Source organism: Scardinius erythrophthalmus, assembly GCF_964197995.2.
Source record: "Scardinius erythrophthalmus genome assembly, chromosome: 7".
NCBI lineage: Eukaryota > Metazoa > Chordata > Actinopteri > Cypriniformes > Leuciscidae > Scardinius > Scardinius erythrophthalmus.
Genome location: NC_138227.1, coordinates 21,168,375 through 21,195,522, shown reverse-complemented (window position 1 = coordinate 21,195,522; position 27,148 = coordinate 21,168,375). Strand labels below are relative to the sequence as shown.

Sequence of the window (27,148 nt, the reverse complement as noted above, 5' to 3'; positions counted from 1 at the left end):
AATGACAAAAATCGGTGTTGCCTACACCGAGTTATTCTATTTTTAAAATTTGCACCCTGTTGACTTCAATGGGGCAAGTACTAAACCTGCTTTTAGCCTCTTAACATCCTTGATGTGTCATTACAAGTGCACAGAAAATGTGAGTGATTCCTTCTGAGTGAACACGAGTGGATCTGACTGCAGTAGATGTGAAAGATATGTATAAAAATTGTTATTTAAGCCAGCGCAAATACCTGTTTACATCCTGTTTTTCGGTTGAAGTCCAAAGTAGTCGATTGCCGAGTTCACGCGCATAGGTTTAGTTACATATGATCACGCGTGTGAACTCGGCAATCGACTACTTTGGACTTCAACCGAAAAACAGGATGTAAACACAGATATTTGCGCTGGCTTAAATAACATATTTTTTATCCATATCTTTCACATCTACTGCAGTCAGATTCACTCGTGTTCACTCAGAAGGAATCACTCACATTTTCTGTGCACTTGTAATGACACATCAAGGATGTTAAGAGGCTAAAAGCAGGTTTAGTACTTGCCCCATTGAAGTCAACAGGGTGCAAATTTTAAAAATAGAATAACTCGGTGTAGGCAACACCGATTTTTGTCGTTGTTCTCTGTATTGACAGCACTCCAAATGTACAAAAAAATTAGCTTAATGTTAAAATTGACCGGAGTTCTCCTTTAAGTTACTGTTTAGTACTGTTAGTGGTTTGACAGCTGGAACGCATCGCGCATGCGCAGAGCGAACAGAACTGAGCGAGCTCAAAGACGTTGCACATCTTCCTATGTGCGACGGCACCAAATGATGTGAGTTTCGCCGTTACCTTCTTTTACATCTTGTGTTCCTGGACCTTAATGGCGCTGGTCATCGTTCAACGGTCGCCAACCCCTAGTACAACCTCCAGTCCGTGCGTGTCGGTGAGTTTCTCATCTATTTCACTAGTTTTTTTCTACTTATTAAATGATTTTATCCATGTCCGAGCTGTAGCGGCAGTTTGAGTGTTCACTGCGCATGCGTAGAACTATACTGAGCTTATCAGTGGTAGACATGCAACTAGCCGGTCACGCTTTGTTCTGTACAAGCGTTCGTAGTTTCATGTTTGATTTTTGAATGTTATTTTAAAATCACTAAAACAACACTCCATTAGGGTTGGTCAACTATTAGTGAGCAAAGCGGTATTTTTTATTATTATAGTTTTGTGAGCTAGTTGAGCTAACGTTAGTTGCTAGCTGCTGATCTGTAGTACGTGTACAGTTACAATCTATGTAGTAACGTTACCCTGTCATTCTGTTGCATTCAATTTATATAGACAGATCAATACTATAAATTCTGTTTTTGGAGGAAATGTCTTAGTTATACCTTGAAATATGGCGAAAGGACACACACAAACATTTTTATGTTACTGTGTTAAAACTATATCTAGGATAGGTGTCACAAATACTGGTTAGAATCTGCGAATTTGTGGAAGCTTTGGCCTGATACAGTAGTGCAGTGACTAGGCTATTTGTCTCAACAACTGTTGCAATTTGATAAAGTAGCACAGCCCTGTGTGTTCACACCACTTTCCAGTTTCTCTGAATGTTTTCTCAAATTCACTATTACCATCAGTGCATGATTTGTGTTTCAGCAGGCTTATCTCATACATCTGTAATGTTTGCCTGTGTTGCACAGACTGACCATAGATTGTCTCATCTTTTACTTGTGCCTGTTGACAACTCTCTCTTTAATGTGCTTTAATGCACGTTTAAAAAAATGCTAAATAAAGTGTCAAAGAAAGAGATGGTAAAACTGTGGCTGTAATTATTTGTGTATATGTATTCACATTGTACACTGCAGAAATATTAAGCGTAGTATAGTTGTATGCTATTCTGAACATATATGCCCATATGTCTAGCCACTATTATGAGATCTGGACAACACAGCTTTACTTGAGATGAATGCGTTTGTTGATGGCAAGGGGGTGATGGTCCATGAAAAGTGGGTTAGTTCTGTAAAGCTCACGTCATGATTTTGTCGTGTCTTACGGTCCACAAGAAATAATTTTCAGTGACAGTATGACTCTCACCATGAAATTCCAATATTTAAACTCTGAAATCTGTTCCTGTACCCCAATCCATCCTTTTCATTTTCAATTGGAATGAGTATTTAAATATGAGAGAATCAGATTTTTTTTAAAACTGGTTACTACGCAGTATATACTGCACATTATATATATTTTTCTTCACATAGTACATATTTGAAACAATATAAGATGCAACAATAAACACTTAAAATATTAGTTTGCTTTGGCTACTTTCATGTTACTTGACCATATTTATTATAAGTTGCACATTCAATTTAGTGAGTGCTATCTGGTTATTATCTCAAATAAAAGCTTCATTTAAAAAAGGCAGTCTGATCAAAAAATAAGTCAAGATTGGTTTGACTTATTATTCAAGCCCCCCCCCCCCCCATTACCAGCTGTACGTCATGTGACCCCATTGAGGCATCCATGTGAGTCATCTTGTGAGATGCCTCAAGGTTTTCCAGACAAAGTCCTCAGTGAACTTATCCCACCGAGCCTTATTAGTACGCCATGCTTGACGCCAGTTGTGATACATGTCCGCATGCAAACTTTGCTTGCTGAGAGCTGGTATTGGATAAGCAAATTAGCCACTTTCTCAAATGTATTGAAATAAATTGGAAGTGAAGAGTTACATTGTTGTACATTCTCATATTACTAAAGCAGTATTCTTACAATATACTCACAGACACCTTAGTCCACGGCCCTGCAGTGCAGCGTATGACACTGTTGTTTGCTGGTGAAGCATATTTTTGCATTTAGCATATGGTTATTGTAATCTGAATTGTGCCTGACTACTTCTTATGTACCATAAACAGTGTTGTTAAGAAGCACTGGGTTGTGACGTCCATATGCAGCATGGTTTGGCTGCCTGATCCCAGAGAGAAAGTGCTCTGGGATTGGGATTACTGAAACAGGCAGCATGGATTAAACATAGCCTAGGCCGTTGTTGGCAGAGGAAGCCTGAAGCTTTGCAGTAATCACACGTCTACTTGAGTGTGTGTGTGTGTGTGAGTGAGTGAGAAGGTTTAGTTTAGCAAGATATCAATCACTGGAAGACGGGGATGTGCGAGCCGCTTGATAAGCAGGCTTGACGCGTCATTATAGTAGACAAAAGATTATCTTTCTTAATGAGACTGCAGATGGAGAAGGTGTTTTGAATAAACATTCCCCTCTATTTTGCTGGGTAATGATGTGTGTTGAGTGCCTATCCTCATCTTTATAATGGCCCTGATTGTATTCACAATTAAGTTCATCTACACTACTGTTCAAAAGTTTGTGGTCAGTAATTATTTTTATTTTTTTTAAGAAATTAATACTTTTATTAAGCAAGTATGCATTAAATTGATCAAAAGTGACAGTTAAGCCATGTATCATGATTAAGATTTATATTTCAAATAATTGCTGTTCTTTTGAATTTTCTATTAATCAAAGAATACTGGGGGAAAAATGTATCATGGTTTCCTCAAAAATATTAAGCAGCACAACTGTTATCAACCTTGATAATAATAAGAAATGTTACTTGAGCAGCAAATCAACACAGTGATCATGTGACACTGAAGACTGAAGTAATGATCCTGAAATTCAGCTTTACATCACAGGAATAAATTACATTTTAAAATATATTAAACTTTTGGCAGTCTGATCAAATAATCAAATGATGTTCAAATTGTGGTTGATATTGTTTAGGAAACATCCTGCATACTACAAAAATTATATGAATAATGTGCTGTTTTAAAAATAACATTTAATTAACCTCAAATATTTTGTTTATTGTCAAGCCTCACGATAAATTCATTTTTTGCACAGTGTAGCCTACATATACTGCATAGTGAAAAATAGTACAAGTATGGTAGTACATAATTCTGAATAAAGTTTAAAGGCCCTCTCACACCATGTTAACTATAAAGATTTTAAAATATGTTAAAAAAGAAAACTTGTAATATTTCACAGTATTCCTGTTTTTACTGAATTTTTGTTGAAATAAATGCAGCATTGGTGTACCCTGGAAATCCAGAGTTCTCGCGAGAGCACAAGTTGAATTTGCTCAGCCAGTTACTCTGGCGTCGGGTAATGATGCTCATTAAATATGCCCTTGTATTCGAGCTGCACCAATCACATTGGGTTATCTAATATAGGCAGGCCAGAGGCGAGCTAAACAGATGACGACAGCGCTGTGACGTCAAAGTCATTGGTAAACATTGCAAGATGGCTATGGATGAACACCAGTTGTTTGAAACGGCTTTGGCCGCTACAATGAACGAGTTAGACTTGGCTTTTTATCTAAAAGAGGAACAGAAGACGGCGCTCGAATCCTTCCTTTGCAAGAATGCCGTTTTTACTGTTTTGCCAACCGGATACGGCAAGAGTCTAATCTACCAGTTAGCTCCGCTGGTAGCTAAGTGTATGGAGCTTGTTGTGATTGATATGATCTGAAAAGTAATATTAATTGAATATTAATGACTATTATTAATATATTTTTTTACATTATTTTCTAGTAGTCATATCATAGGAACTTGGTGACTTTTCATGCGGCAGTTCACGGTTTGTTTTTGCTAAACTTGAAAATAATTATGAATTATTATTATTATTATTATAGGAAAAAGCATACAAAATCTATCAAAAAGTGGAGAAGCAGTATATTTCTAACACTGGGTAATATAATTTGTATGTAATTTCTGTAGTTTCCTGTCACTGCTGGCTAATGCTAAACTTTGATGGGAAAAATTAGCGCCGTATCAGCCAATCGTTGCAGATAGAGGTTCAGGTAGGAGTACAATTACTGTAAGTTGAGTGGGTTGGATTTCATGCTGGACCACTGTAATCTGCTTGAGTGTACTCCAGGTCTGACCATTGTATCTCTTTTTCTCTCATTCTCTTACAATAGGAGGCAGGCAGTGCTGACGATGACCGGCGCTCTCAGCCCAGAAGGTACGTCCACAGGCCTGCATTTAACCTCATCTGTTCATCCACCAGCATGCTAAAATCCACATTTATCTCTCATATATAGCCACACTTGACTGGACCATCATTTTGTTTTTGAGGAAAACATTCACTTTAGTTTCGATCCATCTTATGCATTATCTCCACCAGGGGGAGTATTCTGAACGGTGCATGACCAATATTCAAACCTGAGTTTTTATTATAATGTTTGGTTGGGTCATGTTCAGAATGGGTAACTGCATTGTTTGATCTGCCTGTTTCGGCTTAATAATAGGACTAGTGAAGAAATTGAACTAAAGTCATAGTGGAGGCCGATCTGTGATTTCAGATGATGTAACAATAAATATCTGTGTCTAAGGAAGGAACTGAAAATTTGAAATTATATAGTTAACTATTATTTGAGTGAAAGCAGGAAGATGGTGACCTGAATTTTGACTACCTTATGTATGTGATTATGCAATCCAGTACACTACAGTATTTGCCAGTAAAATATTTGCATGATTATCAGTTTGCTGGATCTGAGGTCAGCAATATTTGTGTATTTTAGAGTACACACGTATGTAAGTGACATCAGACTTCTTTCTTTTGTATCCATCTCTTGTTTACAACATCCCCATTGTGGTTTGTGCTAAATCGGACTTCACATGAGAACCTATACATAGGCTCGCACGCAATTTATTTTTTGCAGAATCATTCAAAAAACTTCTGCACGTTCCCTACCACTTGCGTTTTTATTTTGATTATTTCGATGTTTTAAATAAATTATTATTTAAATATTTTATATAAATAATAATGATACTATAAGCTAATAAACTTGTAGAAGTACATTTTATTATATTTAACTATAATATTATATAATATTTATAATATTAAACATTATATATATATATATATATACAGTGCAATGCATAAGTGAATACACCCATGCTAAATTTGACTAAAAAGAGGAATAAAAAATCATATTTTGGAAATTGAACTTAATGCCTTAATTTAAAAAATTAGGAAAAATCCAACCTTTAAGGACACCAATTTTCTTTGTGAATGAATAATGTATCGTAAATAAATAAATGTTCTTCCTTAAAATACATGGTGCATAAGTGAGTACACCCCTATGTTAAATTTCCATAGAGGCAGGCAGATTTTTATTTTTAAGTATTTAAAAAAAATATTTTTTAGGGTACTATGCATCCTGATAAAGTTCCCTTGGCCTTTGGAATTAAAATAGCCCCACATCATCACATAGCCTTCACCATACCTAGAGATTGGCATGATTTTATTTCAGTTAGCCTAAAAGCTAGTTTGATTTGCATTGAGAGATGATCTTATAGAAAGTACTCCATGCCAATCTCTAGGTATGGTGAAGGCTATGTAATGATGTGGGGCTATTTTAATTCCAAAGGCCAAGGGAACTTTATCAGGATGCATAGTATCCTAAAATTAAAAAAAAAAAAAATACTTAAAAATAAAAATCTGCCTGCCTCTATGGGAATTTAACATAGGGGTGTACTCACTTATGCACCATGTATTTTAAGGAAGAACATTTATTTATTTACAATACATTATTCATTCACAAAGAAAATTGGTGTCCTTAAAGGTTGGATTTTTCCTAATTTTTTAAATTAAGGCATTAAGTTCAATTTCCAAAATATGATTTTTTATTCCTCTTTTTAGTCAACTTTAGCATGGGTGTATTCACTTATGCATTGCACTGTATATACATTTCCTCCAAAATTAGTGATTGGGAAATGGGGAAAATGTCAAAAAATTGTGCCTTTAGAATTTAACTGACTTTTAGTCATAGGTGTGCATTATTCATCTTATATTTATAAATATTTTGATTGAACATAACTCATGCAGTCATATTTGTAAATAATTCATGCTTAGACTTTTTTTGTTTTGCTTTTGACGGTATTACATACTGTGAAGCTGTTTTTGCACTGATGCCAGACTTGTTATTTAATTATGAATAATCATATCTCTTCTTTCGTCCATCAAAATATATTACATCATTTAAAATATATATATAATAAAATATTAAATGAATAATAGTATATTAAAGGTTTATTAAAGGTTCTGCCTGAGCCTGCCTATAGGACAGTACAAACTTGTGGAGGACATGGTTGACAGCGTAGGGCTTTCATTAGAAGGTCTGGACAGGATTCAGACTCCAGTCTAATTTGAATCATAAGTATCCTGGTGCATGATAACTATTCAATCTTAGTTATGCAACGCTGTTTGGCTTCCCACCACCAGTTGGAATCGTCTGGGAGGGTCTTACATGACATCAGACTTTTGTTTGTGTAGTATCCAAGACAAAAACTAGAACCCCCAGGTCAAGCTTGAAAAGGACCCCAAAACTTGGCACTTTCAATGCCGGGCCACACATGTCCTCAATTACACGGCATGTTAGGTAATCCTATGATGACTATGATGTCATTTCCTTGCGTTATTCTCATATCTCTGAGCGCTGTGTGTGTGTTTTCATTTGCCTTTTCCCACTGGCACCGTGCAACAACCTGACCCTCGATGACATAACATTTGGCCTGAATTAAATATATCTTGCTGTGCATGATAATGTACGATTTCAACGGATGAGGAGGGAATCTCCAGTACACTGTGGAACACAAAAATAAATGCTTTTTAATTTAGCAGTGTTGCTGCCATGCTACCTTTCAAAAGTTTGGGGTTCGTTGGTAAGATATTTAATAAAAAAAGTATCTTATGCTCTCTAAGATAACATTTATTTGATCAAAAATACAGTAAAAACTGTAATGTTATGAAATATTATTCCAATTTAAAACAACTGTTTTGTATCTTAAAAGATATGTGATGGCAAACGTGTGACGTGATCCGTCAGAAATCATTCTGCTGATTTGGTGCTCAGGAAAGATCTCTTATTATTATTATTAATGTTGAAAACAATTGTGCTGCTACAGTACATGTCTTCACTGTAACTTTTGATCAGTTTAATGCATTGTTGTTGAATAAAAGTATTAATTTCTTTAAACAAAAACAACAACATGGACTTTTGTCAATGACTTGTTATAATTTTACATCTCAGAAATGGTTAGGCCTATCACTTTTGAAACTAAAATGACTCACAGTCACTACAACATGTGGTGTGTATCTTGGAGGAATTTTAAAATGGACTCGGTGCTTGTAAAACCCAATGTGGTCAGAGAAGGATGTGGTTGATGAATAAAAACATGGTTAAAACAAATCAAATGTATTAAAATACAAAAGTTGTAGCTGCTAAAGAGGTTTCAGAATCTGTATGTCTGAATTGTGTGTATTAGCAAGAGTGTTAGTGTCATCATCAGCGTTTGCATTTATTGTTCTTTTTATTGGACTATTAAGTCATAGCAGGCCTGCAGTGCAGTTATTGTGTTTTTTTATGGAACTATTCGATCTTAGCAGGCCTGCAATACATTTGCTTTGTGCACCGGCCTCATTCCAGCTACTCAAATTAGTCTTGGGGCTGGAGAAGGGGGTGGTTAAGAGAGAGAGCAGGAGATACAGGCACCAGGAAACAGATTAGAAAAATAGAAAATTTCAGAGATATTAAGGTGTCACAGCAGTGTGGCCGAACAGGTTTTTCTGGACCACTTCCAAATATATGTTTATGAGTATGTGTATATGAATTTGGTTGGCTGACCGTTTGTCACTGGGCTGGGCAGAGCAAGTTTATTCATGCCTGAGTTTCTCTCATTTCACCTAGTTTATTTACAAGGTCACGTGTAATCATGCGTCAACCGGTGCTTCTGCTACACTATATAACATGGTATATCATTGCAAATGAGTGCTTTCATAGTAGATAGCTTTGTTTATAATGGGAGTCATTTATTTATTCTTTATTTATATAACAGATTTTATTTTGCCATTTTTGTTCAGATAGTACAGTTGGAGAGAGAACAGCGAAAGTGAGTGGGATGTGGGATCAGGATAGGACCAAGAGCCAGTTTTTGGATCCTCAAAAAACTCAAACTCATCAAAACTCTGCACATTTTGAATTCAATAGATGTTTAGTCACAGGTGTGCATTTATTGGCCTATATTTATTTATGGTGGCTTTGTTTGAACACATCTCACCCAGTGATATTTTAAATGTATTAATGTTTAGACTTTTTGAGATGTACATTTATAATAATAATAGTCAAAAGTCTTTTTTGGAAAAAAATTAACACTTTTATTCAACGCATTCAATTGATCAAAAGTTACAGTAAAGACATTTAGCATTTTTGTGTTTTGTTTTTAACTTGTGTTACACAATGTGAAGCTGTTTTTGCACACACACACACACACACACACACACACACACACACACACACACACACACACACACACTTATATATTTATATCATATCATTTAATATATCATAAAAAAAAATAGATTATTTATTTTTTCATTTGTGAAGAATCTAAGAATCTGGGTTGAATTTCCAGCAACAACAACAACTGAATTGTGACTTCCTGTCACCGTAATAAAATGACTCATGCCGCAATATAAGATTTTGGTCATACCGCCCACAGGATTTCCCATGTGGCTGACCATTTTTTAATAGTGTAGTAAAGAATTGGTATCAGACACGTTCCCAGCTCCAAGTATAGGAAACAGCTGGCTCTTAAGAACACCGCGGTCATGGAATGGGGGTAATCAAGGGAGCATCCATTATCTAGGAAGCACTAGTGACCTTTTCCAGGACATTGCATGCAAGACGGCAGCCGTTGCACAACACGGGACTCAAAATTTTGTAAACACGACATGACAACAGCAACATCTCAAATTACCAGCCAAGGGAGTCAAATGGGAAAACTCTGATATAAACACTGCTTACTCAACCCTGACTGCGTTAACAGCCTGGAGATGTTTGTGAAAAGGCTTCAGATGTTATACTGTCACGAGAACAAATGCATTGCAACGCGGAATGTGATGTATTTTCACGCAAGGAGATGGGTGTGTTGATCCCATCAACCTTAAGCACGTAGAACCTACGTCATGTATTCACGTGTGTGCCAGTTCTGTCTTAGATTTAGATTTAAGTCGGTTTACATAAAATTCACTCAGACATGTAGAATAGCAAGCTCTAAACAAGCAGTCTTAATGGGTTTAAGTGAACAATCGACTAGGTCCGATTTTGTTGATCTGAAGTCTTTCTCTGCATTGACTGATGTCTATCTGTCAAACCCAGACATCTTGTCTGTTACTTTTCTGTGTCAAACTACCCAGGTTCCTCTCTCAAGCCGTCATGCAAATGTCTTGATGACGTTAAGTCGTATAAGGCTTTTATTGAGACGACATCTTTGAAATCGCAGTGGTGTGTGTTTAGTTTACACCTTACCTTGCTTTTAAGTCTCCAAAGATGAAAAATATCCTTGAATCAAAGAATGACAGTATGTAAAACTCACTCGGATATTTGGATGAGAGATTTACAGTGTTTGTCGTGTTGTGCCTTTTTAAACAAGATTGATTTTCCCAATGGTCTGGGTCAAGTCATCGCCTTTGACAAGAACACAGAAAAAATAGACTGAATCTTGTGACGGGCCAAATATGCGGTTTGCAAAGAATAAACCTTCCCTTCTAATGAATCGGGAAGTAAGCTTTTATCAATTTTGAAATGTGATTACTGATGTATTTGAAGTATTTAGTTCCTGTCAGTAAATATTGGTGGCAGGCCAAGTCATTCACTTGGATTTACATAACAGTGATGTTCTGAATGTCTGTGGTCCTCCAACAAACTATATTGTGACTTCAGAATCAAACCTAAAGTATCTGTTGAGATTCTTATATGATTTTTGTTTCAAGGCCTGCTATTCATGTACCTTTTCCACTTTGTATGACAACAAAGGCATTGTTGGGTTTTATGTGTTCACTTACATAAGACAGGCCATGGCCTAAATAAAGTAGAGACTGAGTATGTTCACCTGTGTGAAACCATATTGTCTCTCTACTCTCTGAGAACTTTATCACTCAGACCTCAATTGACCAAGGCCTTTGATTACAACATTTCTCAAGGCCTTAAAGGAACGTTGGGTGAATCTCACAAACCTGTGAACTGAAGCGTTCCTCTTTTTTTTTTTTTTTTTTTTACAAATTCAAATGATGAAGGCGAGTTAGTTTTTTTTTTTTTTTTTTTTTTTTTTTACATTATAATGTTTTATTAACAAAGTTCAGGAGGAGCACGTTCAGATAACTAACCTAACTAACACGAGAGGAGCACATTCAGTTAATCAAATCAATTGGCGAGATAAGAGGGTTATATACAGTAGACTTGCGTCTGTTCCATGACAGTTTTCCAGCATCCCTCTACCACCCCATCTCCTCATTTCTTACTATTCCCATCCCAACCTGGGATGCTCTGGGAGTGCGGGGCATTCTGGAATTGGGACCCTCGGAGCTCTCCCCTCGGACAGCAAGCCAAATATGCATAACCTTTACTCTATGTAATTGTGAACTCGCGAAATGACAATTAAACATGTGCCACCACACTGTAATTTAGAAAAATCTATTATTTGAATATATAATTTAATTATAGGAATATCTCAAATCAAAACAATAAAGGCTTTACAGATGTGTGACCAAGTGTAAATGTGATGTGCGTACCCCATCAGATAGCAATCCAGTCCACCAAGATTCATAAAGTAACCAAGTGTAAATTTCTAGAGATAGAAATTGAGGCAAATATTTTGATGGTTGGCACACATGGTAGGCAGCTTTTGGTGTTTTTGGACTCTCCACTCAGTTAGACTTTTTATTGCTTTGGCTTTGGCAAGATGCCAGCATTGATTATGAACTGATGGTGGATCTCATAACAAACCTAACTGAAGCTTAACTAAGCTCTTACGTCAAAACTTGAATTTGATTTCAATGTTGTTTGGGTTTGCTGTTTTACACTGATGGGTAACATGTTTCGACCACAGATTTTGCATATGTCCAAGACCCCAGACAGACTCAAATAAATGTTTTTAAAAAAAGGCTTTATGCAAAAAAGAAATGTGAAAAATGAAATATGACCTTGACATGTTGTCAGATTCACCCATAAACACACTTGCAGCTCGTTGGCAGTTTAAACCTGGCTTGCTAAATGTTTTTATTTCCCCCTGTCCCTATGTCCTTTTAAACCTCAGCTATTCATAGAGCTACTTGACTGCTCATGGAAAACAACTGTCTGGTGTGAAGGATGCACTGAAGTGCACTCCAGGCTCGTGATTTCGCAGCTGAGGTCGTATTCCCGCGCTGCGCGGTTCCGTGTCCTTGCGCGGGTGTCTGAAGTGTCGGCCGTCTGTGGAGTCCTGCAGTGGACCCTTCCTGAAGCACATGTCAGCAGCTCCTCCTCTCTTCTGTTCAAGCATTAGTGCGCCGCACCGCAGTTCTTACACACGGAGTTTGAGTGTGAGTGAAGCGGCTCGCCGTCGCCGGCTCATGCCAAAGCAAATGTACATGTAGACTTTGTTTTTGTAGCTTTATACGTTCTCATTTGTAGTTTTACGCTTGTTTATGGGCAGTGTTTACTGGGTTTAAACGAAACGGTTAACTTCTGGGGACTGTTTTGTATTTTATTTGTATTTTTATTTTTATAAACCATTACGTTATTTTAAGGCCACGTTGGTGTCCTTTTAAGGCCTTATGGACGGATCATTTTAAAACTATTTTAGCAGACTGGACAAAGCACCCGATTTATTTATTTTTGGTAGGTTTTTAGTACTTGGGTAGTATGATGGCTGAAGAGGGGTCTATCTGAGGATATCCGGCTCTCCGGTCCTCCGTCATGACCCTGGAGAGTGTGGCGATCACGGAGAGCTCGAGCTCCTCTGCCCGGGGATTCTGCTCCTGCTGCGGGGCGAAAATAATGCCGTACTTCTCCGACAACGCGGTCGCTTCTCAAAACCAGATCAACCAGCTGTAAGTAGGCTAATGCTCAACTGTTATGCTCCACATTTATAAGCATAGTAAGTCGCCATAGATTCTTAAGTGTTTATACTATATAAATTATTGGTGCGATTTGTTTTATTACTGTACTGACTCTGATATTCAAGAATATAACTTTCACACGGTTGCAATTAGTGACGGTAAATACACTGCGAAATACTTCTCGTCACATCAGTTAGCAGAAGTGGATGTTTCACAAGCCTTTGACGTAACTTTAGTTGTGTGTTGTGGAAGATGACAGGAGAGAGAGAGGTGATTCACTAACCAGTCGACGGGATTAACTCATGGATGAGTCGTACAATAACCGTGCCTCAACTTTTTTACCATAGCCATATAAAGTCATGGACTTATTTTAATGGTGTGTCTAGTAACAACGCACTATGTAATGGCATGTTTTAGATGTAGTAGGTAATATATCTTTTTTTTATGTTTGTATAATTCATATGCAAAATATATAGGCTACCGTTCAAAAGTTTTCGTCAACTCAGTTCAAGTCAATTTGAAAAGCGCTTTCACAATATATATTGTTTCAAAGCAACTTTACAGAAAATGTTTGTTTCAATGTTACAATTTAGGAAGTATTCTGTTATCAGTCAGATTTTTCAAAATTCTTGATTTCTTTACAAAAAGTAAATTATGCTCACCAAGGCTGCATTTTATTTGATCAAAAATATAGTAAAACAGATATATCATTACAATTTAACTGTTTTAATATATTTTAAAATGTAATTTCTTCCTGTGATGCAAAGCTGAATTTTCAGCATCATTACTCCAGTCTCCAGTGTCACATGATCCTTCAGAAATCATTCAAATATGCTGAATTGCTGCTTAAGAAACATTTATTATTATTATCACTGTTGAAAACAGTTGTGCTGCTTTATAATTTTGTGGAAACCGTAGTTTTTCTCAGAATTATGGATAGAAAGTTCAAAAGAAACATTTGGAATAGAAATTATTTGTAACAAATGTCTTTACTGTCACAATTTCAATGCCATCCTTGTTAGACACACATTTATTTCTTAAAAAAAAACATAAAAAAAAACAGTTTCTGACCACAAACATTTGAACGGTAGTGTAATTGCAGTGCAAAATTTCAGAGCCCCTAAAAGGGACCTGAAGAATAAAAAATTAAATGGGAGGGGAAATGATTTGACAATGCTTTTGCATTCTCTCAGAAATGTTTTGCGTTCCCTCGCAAAGAACACAAACATTTTTGTGAGGGGACGCAAAGTTTCTCAGTTTGTGTTTTTACAGCCTTGTGATCTTTAAATGTCCTCCAAGTTGGATTTGAGTTGAGACTGATGACAATGCGATTCAGGAAGTGGTTTGAGACACATACAAAAGATTTGACTTCAGTTCTGCAAAATGTTGCTGTCCAGCATTAGCATCATCAAAAATGTGAACTTGGTTAAATTTGCATATTGTGGGGGTATTTGAGATATGACTGGTATCTGTTTACAGGTCTGTGGCCAAGTGTAAATGTGATGTGCGTACCCCATCAGATAGCAATCCAGTCCACCAAGATTCATAAAGTAACCAAGTCTACATTTCTAGAGATAAAAAGTGAGGCAATCTTTTAATGGTTGGCACACATGGTAGGCAGCTTTTGGTGTTTTTTGACTCTCCACTCAGTTAGACTTTTTATTGCTTTGGCTTTGGCAAGATGCCAGCATTGATTATGAAAACCTGATGGTGGATCTCATAACAAACCTAACTGAAGCTAAACTGAGCTCTTACGTCAAAACTTGAATTTGATTTGAATGAGGTTCTCTAATTTTTGCATGTTGTTTGTGTTTGCTGTTTTACACTGACAGGTAACATGTTTCGACCACAGATTTTGCATATGTCCAAGACCCCAGACAGCTTGAAACCTCAAAATAAACAGCATGTACTAAATCCAATTTGCTACACCCCACCAGACTGTGAAATCTTTTGAGTCAGGCCTAAACTCCAGTCGACTGGGCATAGAGGAGAGATGTATGGCTCTGTTTTTAGACTGACTAAGCAGTCATCTGACATTTGTCAATAGCGTTACAGCATAATTTGTTTTTATCTCCTTATGCAGAGGAATCAGTACTGATGTTATTTATACTGTGTTAATAGGAAAGACTTGATCACTGGGGTAGAGTTCTTTTATCTTGTAAACCAATAGTAGATATGGGTAATTTCAGTGAACCGTAATCCAAATTTTTAATCCGTCAGATAGAGCAGGTGATACCTGATGGGAATTTCCATGATAATATGTAAGCTATATAAAAACCTCCATTACTCTTCATTCACTGCCAAAGCAAACAGAGCTAAGATTAGGCCTGTGTTTGTCAGTGAGCTTTAATGATTAACCTGACTGGGAAATTACAGGTGTGAGATATACTGGAAGGAAGTTGAGCTGTGTGTTGAAATTTGCAGTGAGAAACAGGATTGCTGTATTCCTTTACTTCAAACAGTCAATGACGTAGAGAAGCACGTGTTTCCAAGTCAAGTATGCACTTGATGCGCTTAAGGGTTGGTATCGTCATAAGGAAATCTGATGTAGTTTGTTCTTCTGTTGAATTACGGGACATACAGTAGTTGGTTTGGCTATGGTTTTGAAACAAACAGCAAAACCCAGAGATCATTCTCAAGATTCTCCCATATTCCCAAGTACTTTGGGAGCGAGAACTATGCTGTACTATGATATCTGACTTTTAAGCAGCTAGTTGTATACACTTCTGTTGTCTCAATCTAGCACTGTTTATGGGTAGAAAATAGAAAGATATATGAAAACACACAAAACTGGATTCAGACCAGTGTAATTTTACTGTTGTTTATATTATTTTTATATTTATTAATTTTTTAAATTTATCTTTTATTTTTATGCTTTGTTTTCATTTAATTTAAGTTTAGTCATTTCATTTTGCTTTTATAATTTATCCATTATATATATATATATATATATATATATATATATATATATATATATATATATATATATATATATGTATATGTGTGTAGAAATGTTAGCTTATTTGTTTCAGTTAAGTGCTAGTGCAACATTTTTCATCTAATGTTTTTGAAGTTTTTCATCTAATTTTTATTTTATTTTATTTCAGCTTTTTCAATTACCAAAACATTTTATAACCGGATTATAGGGTCGTATAAAATAATGAACAGGTTCATTATTTAATTTGAGCTACTAAGGTGTACAAATAAATAACACTTTCTAAGCAACTCCTTTCACACCTTGTTAAAAAAAAAAAAAAAAAATTGACTTAATTTCTACCAACCTAATCTTATTTTGAACTCTTTTTCGTGGAAAGTGCCTGAACGCTTAGGTAAAGCATATTGTTCAAAATTTAAAAATTTTAATATGTTAGATTATGTTTTAATTTGATCTATTTCATAGTGAAAAGAGTGGTTCAGAATAGTCATCATGACTTCAACTGGTCACCCATGTGGACCAATTAGAAAGCAGGACTGTGAACTTGAATAGTTCCTTGCCGTCTCGTTAAATTTTAAAAACTAGGCCTGTACTGTCAAAGTTTTGATCAAGTGTTTGTCTTTATTTGAGTTTTCCAAACCTGGCTGTATTAGTGGCAAGGAGGCTAATTTGTATTTCAGAAGGTGACAAAATTCCATCTACTTCTCTCACTCTGAATCTTTATCAGGCCTGAACTCATAAGGCCTTCAGCCCGGACCTATATTTATCCCTTCCCTTGTGGGAGAGTGACTAATATGGCCAGGGACAGGTGGGGGTCAGGCATCTTTCAGCTTGTTGCATGGCTCTCAACGACCCCTTACATAGTGATGATTGTGTCTGTGCCCTAGCAACTACTGTCCAGTGCCTCATGCCAAAAGATGACCCTCCCACCCTCTTCTCTTTCTCTCTCCCTATGCTGCTGTGTGTAGACGAGCGCAGGCAGGTCGTCTATTTCCTCTGTCTGACCTATCTGGATTCTCTTCTTTTTTTCTCTCGTGTGTATATGTGTGTATGCCCTTACATGTCTGCCTCAGTGAAATGCCAGTGGGTGGAAATTGCATCACATGGTGCTCTCTCCACTCTCTGAACACGGATACTTGTGCTGCAAAAAACAGCCCGGCACAGTGTCCCGGGTCATATTCTTGATACATCACTGAAGTGGTGTCTGCACCCACGGTGCCTTTAGTAGACTTCATTTTGCACTAATCATGATCAGTATATGAGTAGTTCATGTCAAGTACTTATGGTAAATGTTATACTCCATCTCAAACTATTTTAAATGCCATTTCATGTGTATATGCATATACTATGTGTGTATATATATCTCAGCTGCTCATGTAGAATGATAGTTTAACTATGTTGGGTTGAATACGTGCAAACTGCAGGACAGTCAATAATCTTATCAGACCTTGATGTTCTTTGCAGTCTGCATAGTTTCTGCTGTCTTGAACAAAATTACAAAGTTTTGTCCCAAGCGCTCTTCCAGCTGTCATGTTTGGTTACGTGAGATGATATACAGTAGCTACCAACACTGTAAAAGTCCATCAGCATTCATTCACTCTGCTGTTTATTTTTAGGTGTGTAAAATTAGCCACGACCCTGTATCAGCCTGCAGCTCATATCCCCTCATATGCTGATAGATGTGCAAAGTGCAAGAAAAGAGACTGTTTGCACTATACTCTAATTTTCTGCCTAGCTTTGTCACTGTCTTGCTCCTGCTTCCTATAAAAGTATAAAGCATAAAGCAGTTTAAAGCAGCTAAAAAAAATAACAAAATTAACATTTGATCACACCTTCCAAAGGTGAGTGTGCCTCATATACTGGCTATAAATATTTCTTTCTGGCTATGAAACTGTATTTGTTATTTTTAATTAAAATGTTGGGTAAATAAATGTTTTTTTTGCAGATTTAAAAAGTCTATTTTGCTCACCAAGGCTTATTTGATCAAAAATACAGTTAAACAGTAATATTGTGAAATTTTACAGATTAAAATAACTGTCTTTAAAACTGCGCCTGTCACAAAAACATGAAGGCACGTTGTTTTGTCCAATATTTCTTTTATTTTGGTGGTTTTATTTAAGATAACATTTAGGAGAAAACACTTCAGGCATCCTAGATAAACTTCTGATAGTCAGGGTTTAGTCAATTTTCTATATTTTTGGTTTAAACGTGTTTTGTTCTAGTTCAACCTCTTAATAAACTTTTTAAAACATTTTCGGTTTGTATTTGGTGCTTAGCGAGTGTTAACTTTGGACCCTTGGGTCGGCTGTTAAATTGAGAGACCATGAGATCGAACTGAGACTAGAGAGTGGAGGAAACAGCTGGGTCAGAGGTGACTGGGATGTGGGAAATGAGCTCAGCTGGGGCTGATGGGTTTTTTTTTTTTTCCTTTGTTTTTATCTGGGGAGTGACTGCCCCGGGATTCTTGCGTTCCCTCAATTCTGCAATCCTTCCTCCCTCAAAACGCTGAGACAGAGGACTGGTGTTTCCGCAGAAATACCCAGATTCCTCAGAAGTTACTCCGAGGATGCTTTTCAGAGACAGACGTGCAAAGTCCAAAGCTTTTGGCATGTAATACAGGAACAGCGGTTTATGAGCGAGACCACTAGTCACTGTAAGTGTCGAGATGAAGGTGGTGCTTCGTAATGACTGCTGTTTCGGGTCAGACGTCTCCCAGCTCTGTAACTGAGCCGCTGCTGCATGAGCCCCTTCACATATTTTACAATGCCACTTTGAGGTCTGAGATTGAGCCTCTTAATGTACTGATAGCGCAAGTGCTCAAACGCAGATGTGAATGCTTGGTCATCCTGTAGTGTTATATCAATTTGCTGTGTGCTTTTGCGTCACTGTGGCAGTGACAGTTACTTCCAGAAATCAAATGTCTGTGACATTTAAAATGTATCTAGACATACTATGATGACTATTTAACTAGCCTTTTCTATTTTAGTATATGTATAATTATATATTAAATAATCAATATACAATATATTGTAAAGTCTCTGCTTTCTCTCTCTGTCACTGTTCTTGTCATCAGTATCAGCGAGAACTTCCTAACCGTCAAAGGTGCCGCTCTCTTCCTCCCTCGGGGAAATGGCTCCTCTTCTTCATCACCCTGCATCACTCAGCGGCGGAACAAACACACAGGTATGAAACCTCACGAAAGGATCTCTTGACGCAGTTTGTGCTATTCTCCCTGGCTGTCAGACGCAGCTTAACATATGAACATATGCTATGGAATCTGTCTCTCGTGTTTTCAGTTTTGAACTCTTGTACATTGAACTCTTCCATGTGGCAATGCATGAGACTGACCTTGAGATGAAGGATTTTGTCACTCTGTGTGCATGTATTTGCATGTATGTTGATAGACATACTGCTGTGCTTGCAGACAGACCGCATTGATTTCATTATGAGACCCATTAGCTTACAGGAATGCATTATGAACGGACCCTAGGGACCGTCAGTCATTGTATAATACAGTGTACGACAGACTTTATTCATCTTTATTTGTCTTCAAACATCAATTGAATGAATTTTATTGCATAAGATAACAAAATATCAAATTAAGTTGTATTTATTTTAAAGAAAAAAAAATAAGCACAGTTTCCTATTAAAATGTTTTAGATGATCGCAGTTTCTGTTTCATGACAACTCTAAGGGTTCAGAAAGTTTTTGTGCCCTCTCTTTGCAACTTCTATCAATCATACTTGTTTTTAACTCTCCATCTGGTTTAATATTTTAATATTTCTATTTATGATTTACAAACCCAAGCGTAATCACACACTAGCCAGACAAGGAACGTGTCTTGTATGGGATGAAGTGAAATTGGCCTCTGGGTAATTTTCACTGAAGCATGCAAATGTCACAACACTATTATCTGGGAGGTTTATGGTTGTTATTGGTTCCTTCACAGGTGACCTTCAGCTGCATTTACAGACCATGTTCACCCTGCTGCGCCCAGAGGACACCATCCGCCTGGTAACTACCATCATCCAGACCTAATTAATCAAACCACATGCATCAGAATGCTGATCGTCTCTGATTCTGTCTATCACAGGCTGTCCGGTTAGAAAGCGCCTACACCCTGCGTACACGGTACATGGTGATCGTCTCAACCAATGGTAGACAGGACACAGAGGAAAATGTGGTGCTGGGAATGGACTTCAGCAATTCAGACCGGTCAGTATAATGCAGACACACTGATAAGTTCGTTTTGCATTTGTTAATGTTGAGGGTGGTGCTCATAATATGTGATGCGTTTCCTGTAGAACTTGCACAGTTGGGCTGGTTTTACCCTTGTGGAGCGATACACTTATACACTTGGATGGAGACGGGTGAGGCATAACATGCATGCACAAACCAGTTCTGCATTTTTAAACAAAACTTTTACAGAGTATTCAGACTGAAAGTGATATTTTCCTCTCATTAGTGGCTTCAGTGTGTCCACCGTTAGCCGAGTCCATGTCTTCAAACCAGTCTCGGTGCAGGCCATGTGGTGAGTGTCTATAAAGACAGCTTTTTTGCAATTTCTTACTTTTTTTATGCAAGGTTAATGTATTTTCTCTCTTGCACATACTCTTAGGTCAGCCTTGCAGTCTCTGCATAAGGTTTGCGAGGTGGCCCGATGTCATAACTACTACCCTGGCAGTCTCTTCCTGACCTGGGTCAGTTACTATCAGAGCCGTGTGTCCTCCGACCAGCACTGCATCAATGAGTGGAACGCCATGCGAGACGTGCAGTCCTACCGCGCAGACTCACCCGTGCTGTTCACCGATGTGTGAGTAATGTTTTCAACATTTATAATAGAAAACAGTCATTTTAAATTTCAAACTTTTAGAAAATCTTAATGACCCCAAACCTTTGATCGACAGTGTATGGTTTTGTGGAAATAGGGTTCAGAGTCCTTATGAAACAAGGGTATTGTTATTGTGCTTTCCATATTTAGGGCCAAGTTGATGTTGTTTATAAAACTCAAGTCCTTCTATAGTCAAAAGGTGTGAATAGCAGTGCTTGGGTTGTAAATCAATCCTTGTTTTTGGAATATCGAGACGTGTGCATGCACACTCACAAAGTTCAATCATATAGGGCAAGTTTGCATCAGAGTAAGACAAGGAGGCATGGTGTTCCCTGAATAGATTGACGTGTTATTGCCAAATCGATGAGACGACCTCTAACTTCTTCGATGCACAGCGGCCTGATGGTGTAATCCATGTTGTTGCTTGGACTGCAGTAGGGAATTTCCCCTCAGTTGGAGGCACACACACGTGCATGTGTTTATAACATACACAACTTCAGCCTCTTGCTTTTTATAGCTCCACGCCGAGATAGTGATTTAGAGTCGGAAAAATGGGCTAGATGGATAGGTAGCCTGGCGGATGGATGGAAACAGGTGGCTTGAGAAGGGGAGTGAAAATTGTCTATCTAGTATATACTTTGGACTCTGTGACCCTGAAAGAGGACAATGAGTTTGCGCCAGAGAGATAGTGTTTTCCTCGAGAGTTGAGAGGTCTTTAGTGAAGCAGATCTGTTCTTTTTAGACATCCTGTGAAATGGTGCCCATTGAATGCTTCTGAATTAGGTTAGCTGAGAGAGCTAAGTTATTGTCTTTGTCTCCATAGTTTAAGATTTAGTATGGTCACTTTGCATGGATATAAATAAGAACATAATGGGATTATAATTCCACACACTGTCACTTATTTTTTTCAAGTTTTCATAAAAGGTCAATCAAGCTGGCATGTGTAAACATGTTTAACTTTCCTGCATAGGGGCTTTTCACCCCTCGGACTGCCCTTGTGCGCACAGCCACTATCTGAGGGTGTTGACCTACATTGCATAGCAGTGTTTTTAAGGTTACTGGTAGTGATTAAGATCACAGTGCAGTCTCCTGGTAGCCAATCAGTGCCTTGTTTTGGTATCAGTGAAGAGACATTTGTCCCGTGGTGCACCCAACACCAGAGGCCTAGGGATGACGCACATTTACCATTAATATTTGCACATACTGCAACCGAGCTGGGATTTGATTTCAAATTGTTTAATTTAAACAAAGGCTTTGTTCTGAAGTCTCTGGGCTTTGTAGGTCTACTCGAACAATACCACACAGACATACAAAGAATCATACGAGGTGAGGCGCACCTCACATTGAGACCAAACTGGATGATTTATGATTCTGGGTTTCATGCATACAGGCCAACTGAGAGAGAACGCACAGAGAGACTGATTAAGACCCGTTTGAGAGAGATCATGATGCAGAAGGACCTGGAGAACGTTACTTCAAAAGAGGTACAAACATCCGTTGTGTATATTGTATGCAATCTTAAAAGTCTTATCGGTTTGATACCTTGTGTAAAACCCACCAAAATCTGAATGTCTTAAATAATACCAGCAGATCTTGAGGTTCATGTCAAAAAATGTTAACAGATGTATTGGATAATAACTTTTTTTCTTCAGATTCGGACGGAGCTAGAGATTCAGATGGTTTGCAACCTGCGCGAGTTCAAGGAGTTCATCGATAATGAGATGATTGTCATCCTGGGCCAGATGGACAGCCCCACCGAGATCTTCGACCATGTCTATCTGGTTGGTCTCCTGCCCACTTGTCTATACCTCTCAATGAAAAGGACTAATCTCCTACAGACATTAGGGAAGGGGTGTTCAATCATGCTACTGAAGAGTCACTGTCCTGCAGAGTTTAGCTATAACCTCAATTAAACACCTGAACCGGCTAATCAAGGTCTTCATGCCTACTTCCAAACTTCCATGCAGGTGTGTTGGAGCTAATCTCTGCAGGACGTTGGCCCTCCAGGAGCAGGTTTGGACACCCCTGCTTCAGGACCATCAACCATAACGTTTAATTTCTGTTTATGTTTCCAGGGATCAGAGTGGAATGCCTCTAACCTTGAGGAGCTCCAGAACAGTGGGTAAGTGACACTGTTATTCCAGGCCACTGTTTTTAAACGAATACATCCGCTCGGCTGTATGCATTCATTGTTAATTTTACCACCCCACTTCCTCAGAGTTCGCTACATCCTGAATGTGACGCGAGAGATTGATAATTTCTTCCCCGGGCTTTTCGAGTATCACAACATCCGAGTGTATGACGAGGAGGCCACAAACCTCTTGGAGTATTGGAATGACACCTACAAGTTCATTTCCAAGGCCAAGTAAGTAGAAAAACTGGCTTCTGAAGTTCTGGTTCTTCGATGGTGTTTCACCAAAGTTTTGCGATCCAGGAAAGCTGGGGTGAAGTGTCTGGTACACTGTAAGATGGGAGTGAGTCGTTCTGCCTCCACCGTGATCGCATACGCTATGAAGGAGTACGGCTGGGACCTGGAGAGAGCCTTTGACCACGTGAAGGAACGGCGCACCGTCACCAAACCAAACCCATCCTTCATGAAGCAGCTGGAAGAGTACCAGGGTATCCTGCTAGCCAGGTATGGGCCATACAGACAGAGCTTGAAGTCAGATGCTTATTCATATTTCATTTAATCCAACACGCCCTTACCTTTTAAAAAAAGAGCCAAAGAATAGTCTTTCTGATACACATTGAGGATTAAATGTAATACTTTTGCTCTTATATAAAAAAAAGGTCAACAGAGACCAAGTTTGGAGTTTCCATTGAGTAAATGCTTCTGTATTTTGACTCAATGGCATTGAGTTTCGTCACCATTGTGATCTAATGCATGTGCATTATGCTGGTCTCTCCACATTCCTTTTGTTGTGCAGCTTTTGCTGTCATACTTGCTTTCGTGTTTGTATTCCCATTCACACACCCAGAGCTAATTGTATGTTTGAAATATAGGTCACCACCCTCAGTGATTCACCTGACATTTAATGTTTCCTCCACATTGATGAAAGCCGCTCGTCTGACACTCTTGTCTTTCTTTCTCTCTTGCTTTTTCATTCCTCTAGCAAACAGAGGCATAACAAGCTGTGGCGTTCCCACTCAGATAGTGATCTGTCGGAGGGTCACGAGCCGCTGTGCAAGGCACCTCGCTCGCTGGACAGCTCGGACCCACATAACAACAACGGTCCTCCTTCCATCCAGCAGATGCTAGGCATTGCTGTGCTAGAGTCCCTTACCCATCCACAGCCTGTTACAGGCAACACCCATATCAAATCGGGTGAGCTGCCACACGAGGACCCCTTCCTCCCGCCTCGCCCCAGACAACGAGCAGCTACAGTGGTGCCTGAGCAGAATATGGCAAAGAACTCTCGTAAGAACCTTGCGGTGAGCGAGCCAGTTGCTCGTCGCCACCCTCCTCCCTCTCTACACGTTCTCGCTCCTCCTCTTTCGCCAGAGGAGAGAGAGGGCAATACAACTCCAGACCTCGGCGCCCAGTCGTCTCACCAAAAGCCTGAGCCAAAAACAGATACTGTTGAGTTGTCCCCTGACACTCCCGATCAAAATGACTCTTATCAAGTGTCACAAAGCTTAGAACTTTGTCTGGAAAGGGCTGTCAGTAAAGATGAAGGGAATCTGCCTTCTCCAAGCACGCCCGAGGCTGACAGCCCCTCAGGAGCCCCTTCGATTCCCGAGCTGGACTCCAGTGATGATAACAACAACCCTAACGCTGCAGATCTGGTAGCAGCGGATGACTCTGTGCATGCCGAAGCATCCCGTCTTAGCACAGATAGCATTGACTTCTTTAGTGCCAGAGAGAAGTTCCTCTGCCTGTCCCAGGACAATCACCCTCGCTCATTTTCCGAAATGCCTGCTCTGCAGCCACCTCAATCCAGATGCACCCCTCCCTTGGATGATCCCAGTGAGGAAACGGATGAGGTAAGAGTTTACGCTCACTTCAAAGATCATTGTACTTCCTGATTTGTCATTCTGAAAGATAAATGATAAAACATGAATGGAATGACTCATTTATTGATATAAAAGTAAAGGCACAGGAAGTATATAGAAGTGATACCAGTACAACACTGCCTCTTGCTGGTGTAAACTGGAAAATGTCCAATATGAAAGGAAGATCTTTTGGACTTTTTGTTTTTTTCTGATAATTTTCTGTCAGTTTTAGAGGTTGACGGCTACATTCCCCTTTCTTGAAAACAAAAAACAAAACACTGAGCAATTCTGCCTTACAATTTTGTGAGTCATGGAAGAGAGTTAGTTGAGGGTGCTTAAATGACAATTTTTTTGGCTGAACCATTCCTTTGATGTGGTAATATTTATGTTAATGTGGTAAGCTCTCTTGATTAAAAGTATTTTCTCTCTTCTCATCCCTAGTGCCACGCCCACTCAGAGACCAATAGCGATGCAGTGCCCCACCCCCTTCACCATGATAACAATGTGTGTGTGCGTCATATAGTTACTGAACTGGAATCCATATCACACACCTGCAGTCCACCACCGGCACGCAACTCACCTCAAACTGCAACACTGGAGGAGGTGGATGGGCAAATTTCTTCAGCTCCTCACTCTCCCTCCGACAGGCCCTCAGGATCTGTGCGCCGGGCCACCGAGCAGTTGGAGCTTATACTACGTCAGGGTCAAGAGGTTCCTCGCTCTCCTCTTCCTTCCCCATGTTTGGACTGTTCTGATCTACAGTCTTTCTCCGGTAAGCCAGAGGGCACCGTGGCCCCGACCTGCACTGAGACCCAAAAGACTACAGACGGAAAAACAGGCGACACCAAAGTGCTTGATGATGAGGACTCTGGTATAATCCCTGATCCTTCCTTCTCACTGTATCTTGAAGGGAGTGTTTCAGTGGAGGCTGACCAAATCACTTTGAACCCCACTCTTGAGCCTAGCTCTGGTTCTTCCTCTGTGTTGTGGCTAGAAGGCGTGACCGAGCTGGAGACGGATGTAGACGACCTGTTGAGGCCCCAATTCCGGCTAGCACGCAGCAGTGAGGACTTGCAGAAGATCCAGGAGACTCTCCGAGAGCTCCAGGCGTTCTTATACGAGGCTGGAGGACTGGAGGCCTGCAATGGACAAGTTGAGGAGAACCAGCCGCTTAAGGGCCAGTGGAACTCATTAGATGGGGAGCAACGCTTGGAGCCCAAGGCACCTGCGATGTGGCAGAGAGCCATGGAAATCGAGGCCCGCATCAGACAGGCCGGTCTAACCCCTCCCTCACTCATGAAACGCTCTGCCTCACTTGCTAAACTTGACCGGCTAGAGCTGTCTACTAATGACTTGAGCGACTGGGACTTCCATCCGGCAAACACAGGGTTTCATCAACCCTCTTCTTCCTCTTTATCCACCTTTCACTCCTTGCCACTGACCCACAGCCATGATGACGCCCATAAGAAACAGCGTGTTCTACCTCAGAGCCCTTCCACCCCTGATTCCACTGTCCATTTGATAGAGGCGGACAGGAATGAAGGCTCCGCCCACCTCTCGCCCTCATGTTTGCAGATAATGCAAGTGGGTGGAGCCAGTCCCCCTGAACACTCCCCCGTCCAGCCCACCAATTCCATGTCCACGCGACAACAACATGTAAAGACTTATCCCGTTCGCCGTTTGCGCAAAGCGTCAGACAAGAAAAAGACAGTCACTGTTTTGTACAACACCATGTGACCATTACTGAACTTTCACATGCCGCTTTTATCAGCACGAAGGACTATCTCAGACTGCAACAAATTCAAGTTTCGTTCAGTGAAGTCTAAGCTAAATTTGTACGCTAAAGAGGTATGCTACTGTAGGTGCGAATGAGAACGTGAGTGAGCGTGTCAGTTTTGTGTTCAGAATCTTTCAGGTAGCAACTCAAACAATAGGGTTGTTTCTTAAAACATGCACTTTACTCTCTTGTTTTTCTTTTTTACGGTTTTCTTTTATTTTTTTAGATAGCATTTTTATTTGAGTATTTTTGCACTGGCTTGTTCGGTAGAGTTGACTATGTCTGACAGCATGTGGAGTCATTATTCTGTTTGAGATCAAGGTAAACTTGATCAACTTTTTTATCCTGTGGTTTAGCTGTGACTTGTAAAATAAAACTGCACTATTTTAATTATTTTTGTCAAGTCATTTATTCTGTAGACAGGTCAATAAGTGATCCTAAAAATAAATTTTTAGGCTTGGCATATACAAACTGCGTAGAGGTGATGATGATGATGATTATTATTATTAATAATAATAAACTATTAATCATTTGATTTGATAGTAGTTTGTTTTGTTTATCATCATCTGAAATGGGATGGAGAACTGTATTAGCCTGCTCTCTTTCAGTGCAATTTGCTGTCTGAACCACAGCGCCACAGTGTGGCGAAGAGCTGTACTGCAACATGATGTAATGCATTGTGTGTTGTGGTTGGC

General features: G+C 39.1%; 1 protein-coding gene across 4 annotated transcripts; it reads left to right on the top strand.

The window, feature by feature from the left end:
- Positions 1-751: 751 nt before the first annotated feature.
- Positions 752-26,845, top strand: ssh2a (slingshot protein phosphatase 2a). Of its 4 annotated transcripts, XM_081371512.1 has the most exons (16): positions 752-921; positions 4,751-4,833; positions 4,954-4,997; positions 18,926-19,035; positions 19,802-19,866; positions 19,946-20,067; positions 20,157-20,222; positions 20,318-20,383; positions 20,471-20,665; positions 22,074-22,167; positions 22,336-22,464; positions 22,759-22,805; positions 22,902-23,048; positions 23,118-23,318; positions 23,797-24,667; positions 25,118-26,845. In XM_081371512.1, the coding sequence occupies exons 5-16, from the start codon at positions 19,828-19,830 to the stop codon at positions 26,411-26,413; spliced, it is 3,273 nt and encodes a 1,090-aa protein (XP_081227638.1). In that variant the 5' UTR covers positions 752-921; positions 4,751-4,833; positions 4,954-4,997; positions 18,926-19,035; positions 19,802-19,827; the 3' UTR covers positions 26,414-26,845. The 4 variants fall into 4 exon arrangements, with proteins under 4 accessions (XP_081227638.1, XP_081227637.1, XP_081227636.1 ...); XM_081371511.1 differs by lacking the exon at positions 4,751-4,833; XM_081371510.1 differs by lacking the exons at positions 752-921; positions 4,751-4,833; positions 4,954-4,997 and adding exons at positions 12,152-12,398; positions 12,701-12,908.
- The last annotated feature ends 303 nt before the right edge of the window (positions 26,846-27,148 follow it).

Excerpts from the sequence above, each read along its gene's own strand:
- ssh2a (XM_081371510.1), top strand. The coding sequence starts at position 12,775 with ATGACCCTGGAGAGTGTGGCGATCACGGAGAGCTCGAGCTCCTCTGCC. Across the intron at positions 22,806-22,901 it reads GAGGAGCTCCAGAACAGTGG|AGTTCGCTACATCCTGAATG; the intron begins GTAAGTGACACT and ends CCACTTCCTCAG. Across the intron at positions 24,668-25,117 it reads CCAGTGAGGAAACGGATGAG|TGCCACGCCCACTCAGAGAC; the intron begins GTAAGAGTTTAC and ends TCTCATCCCTAG.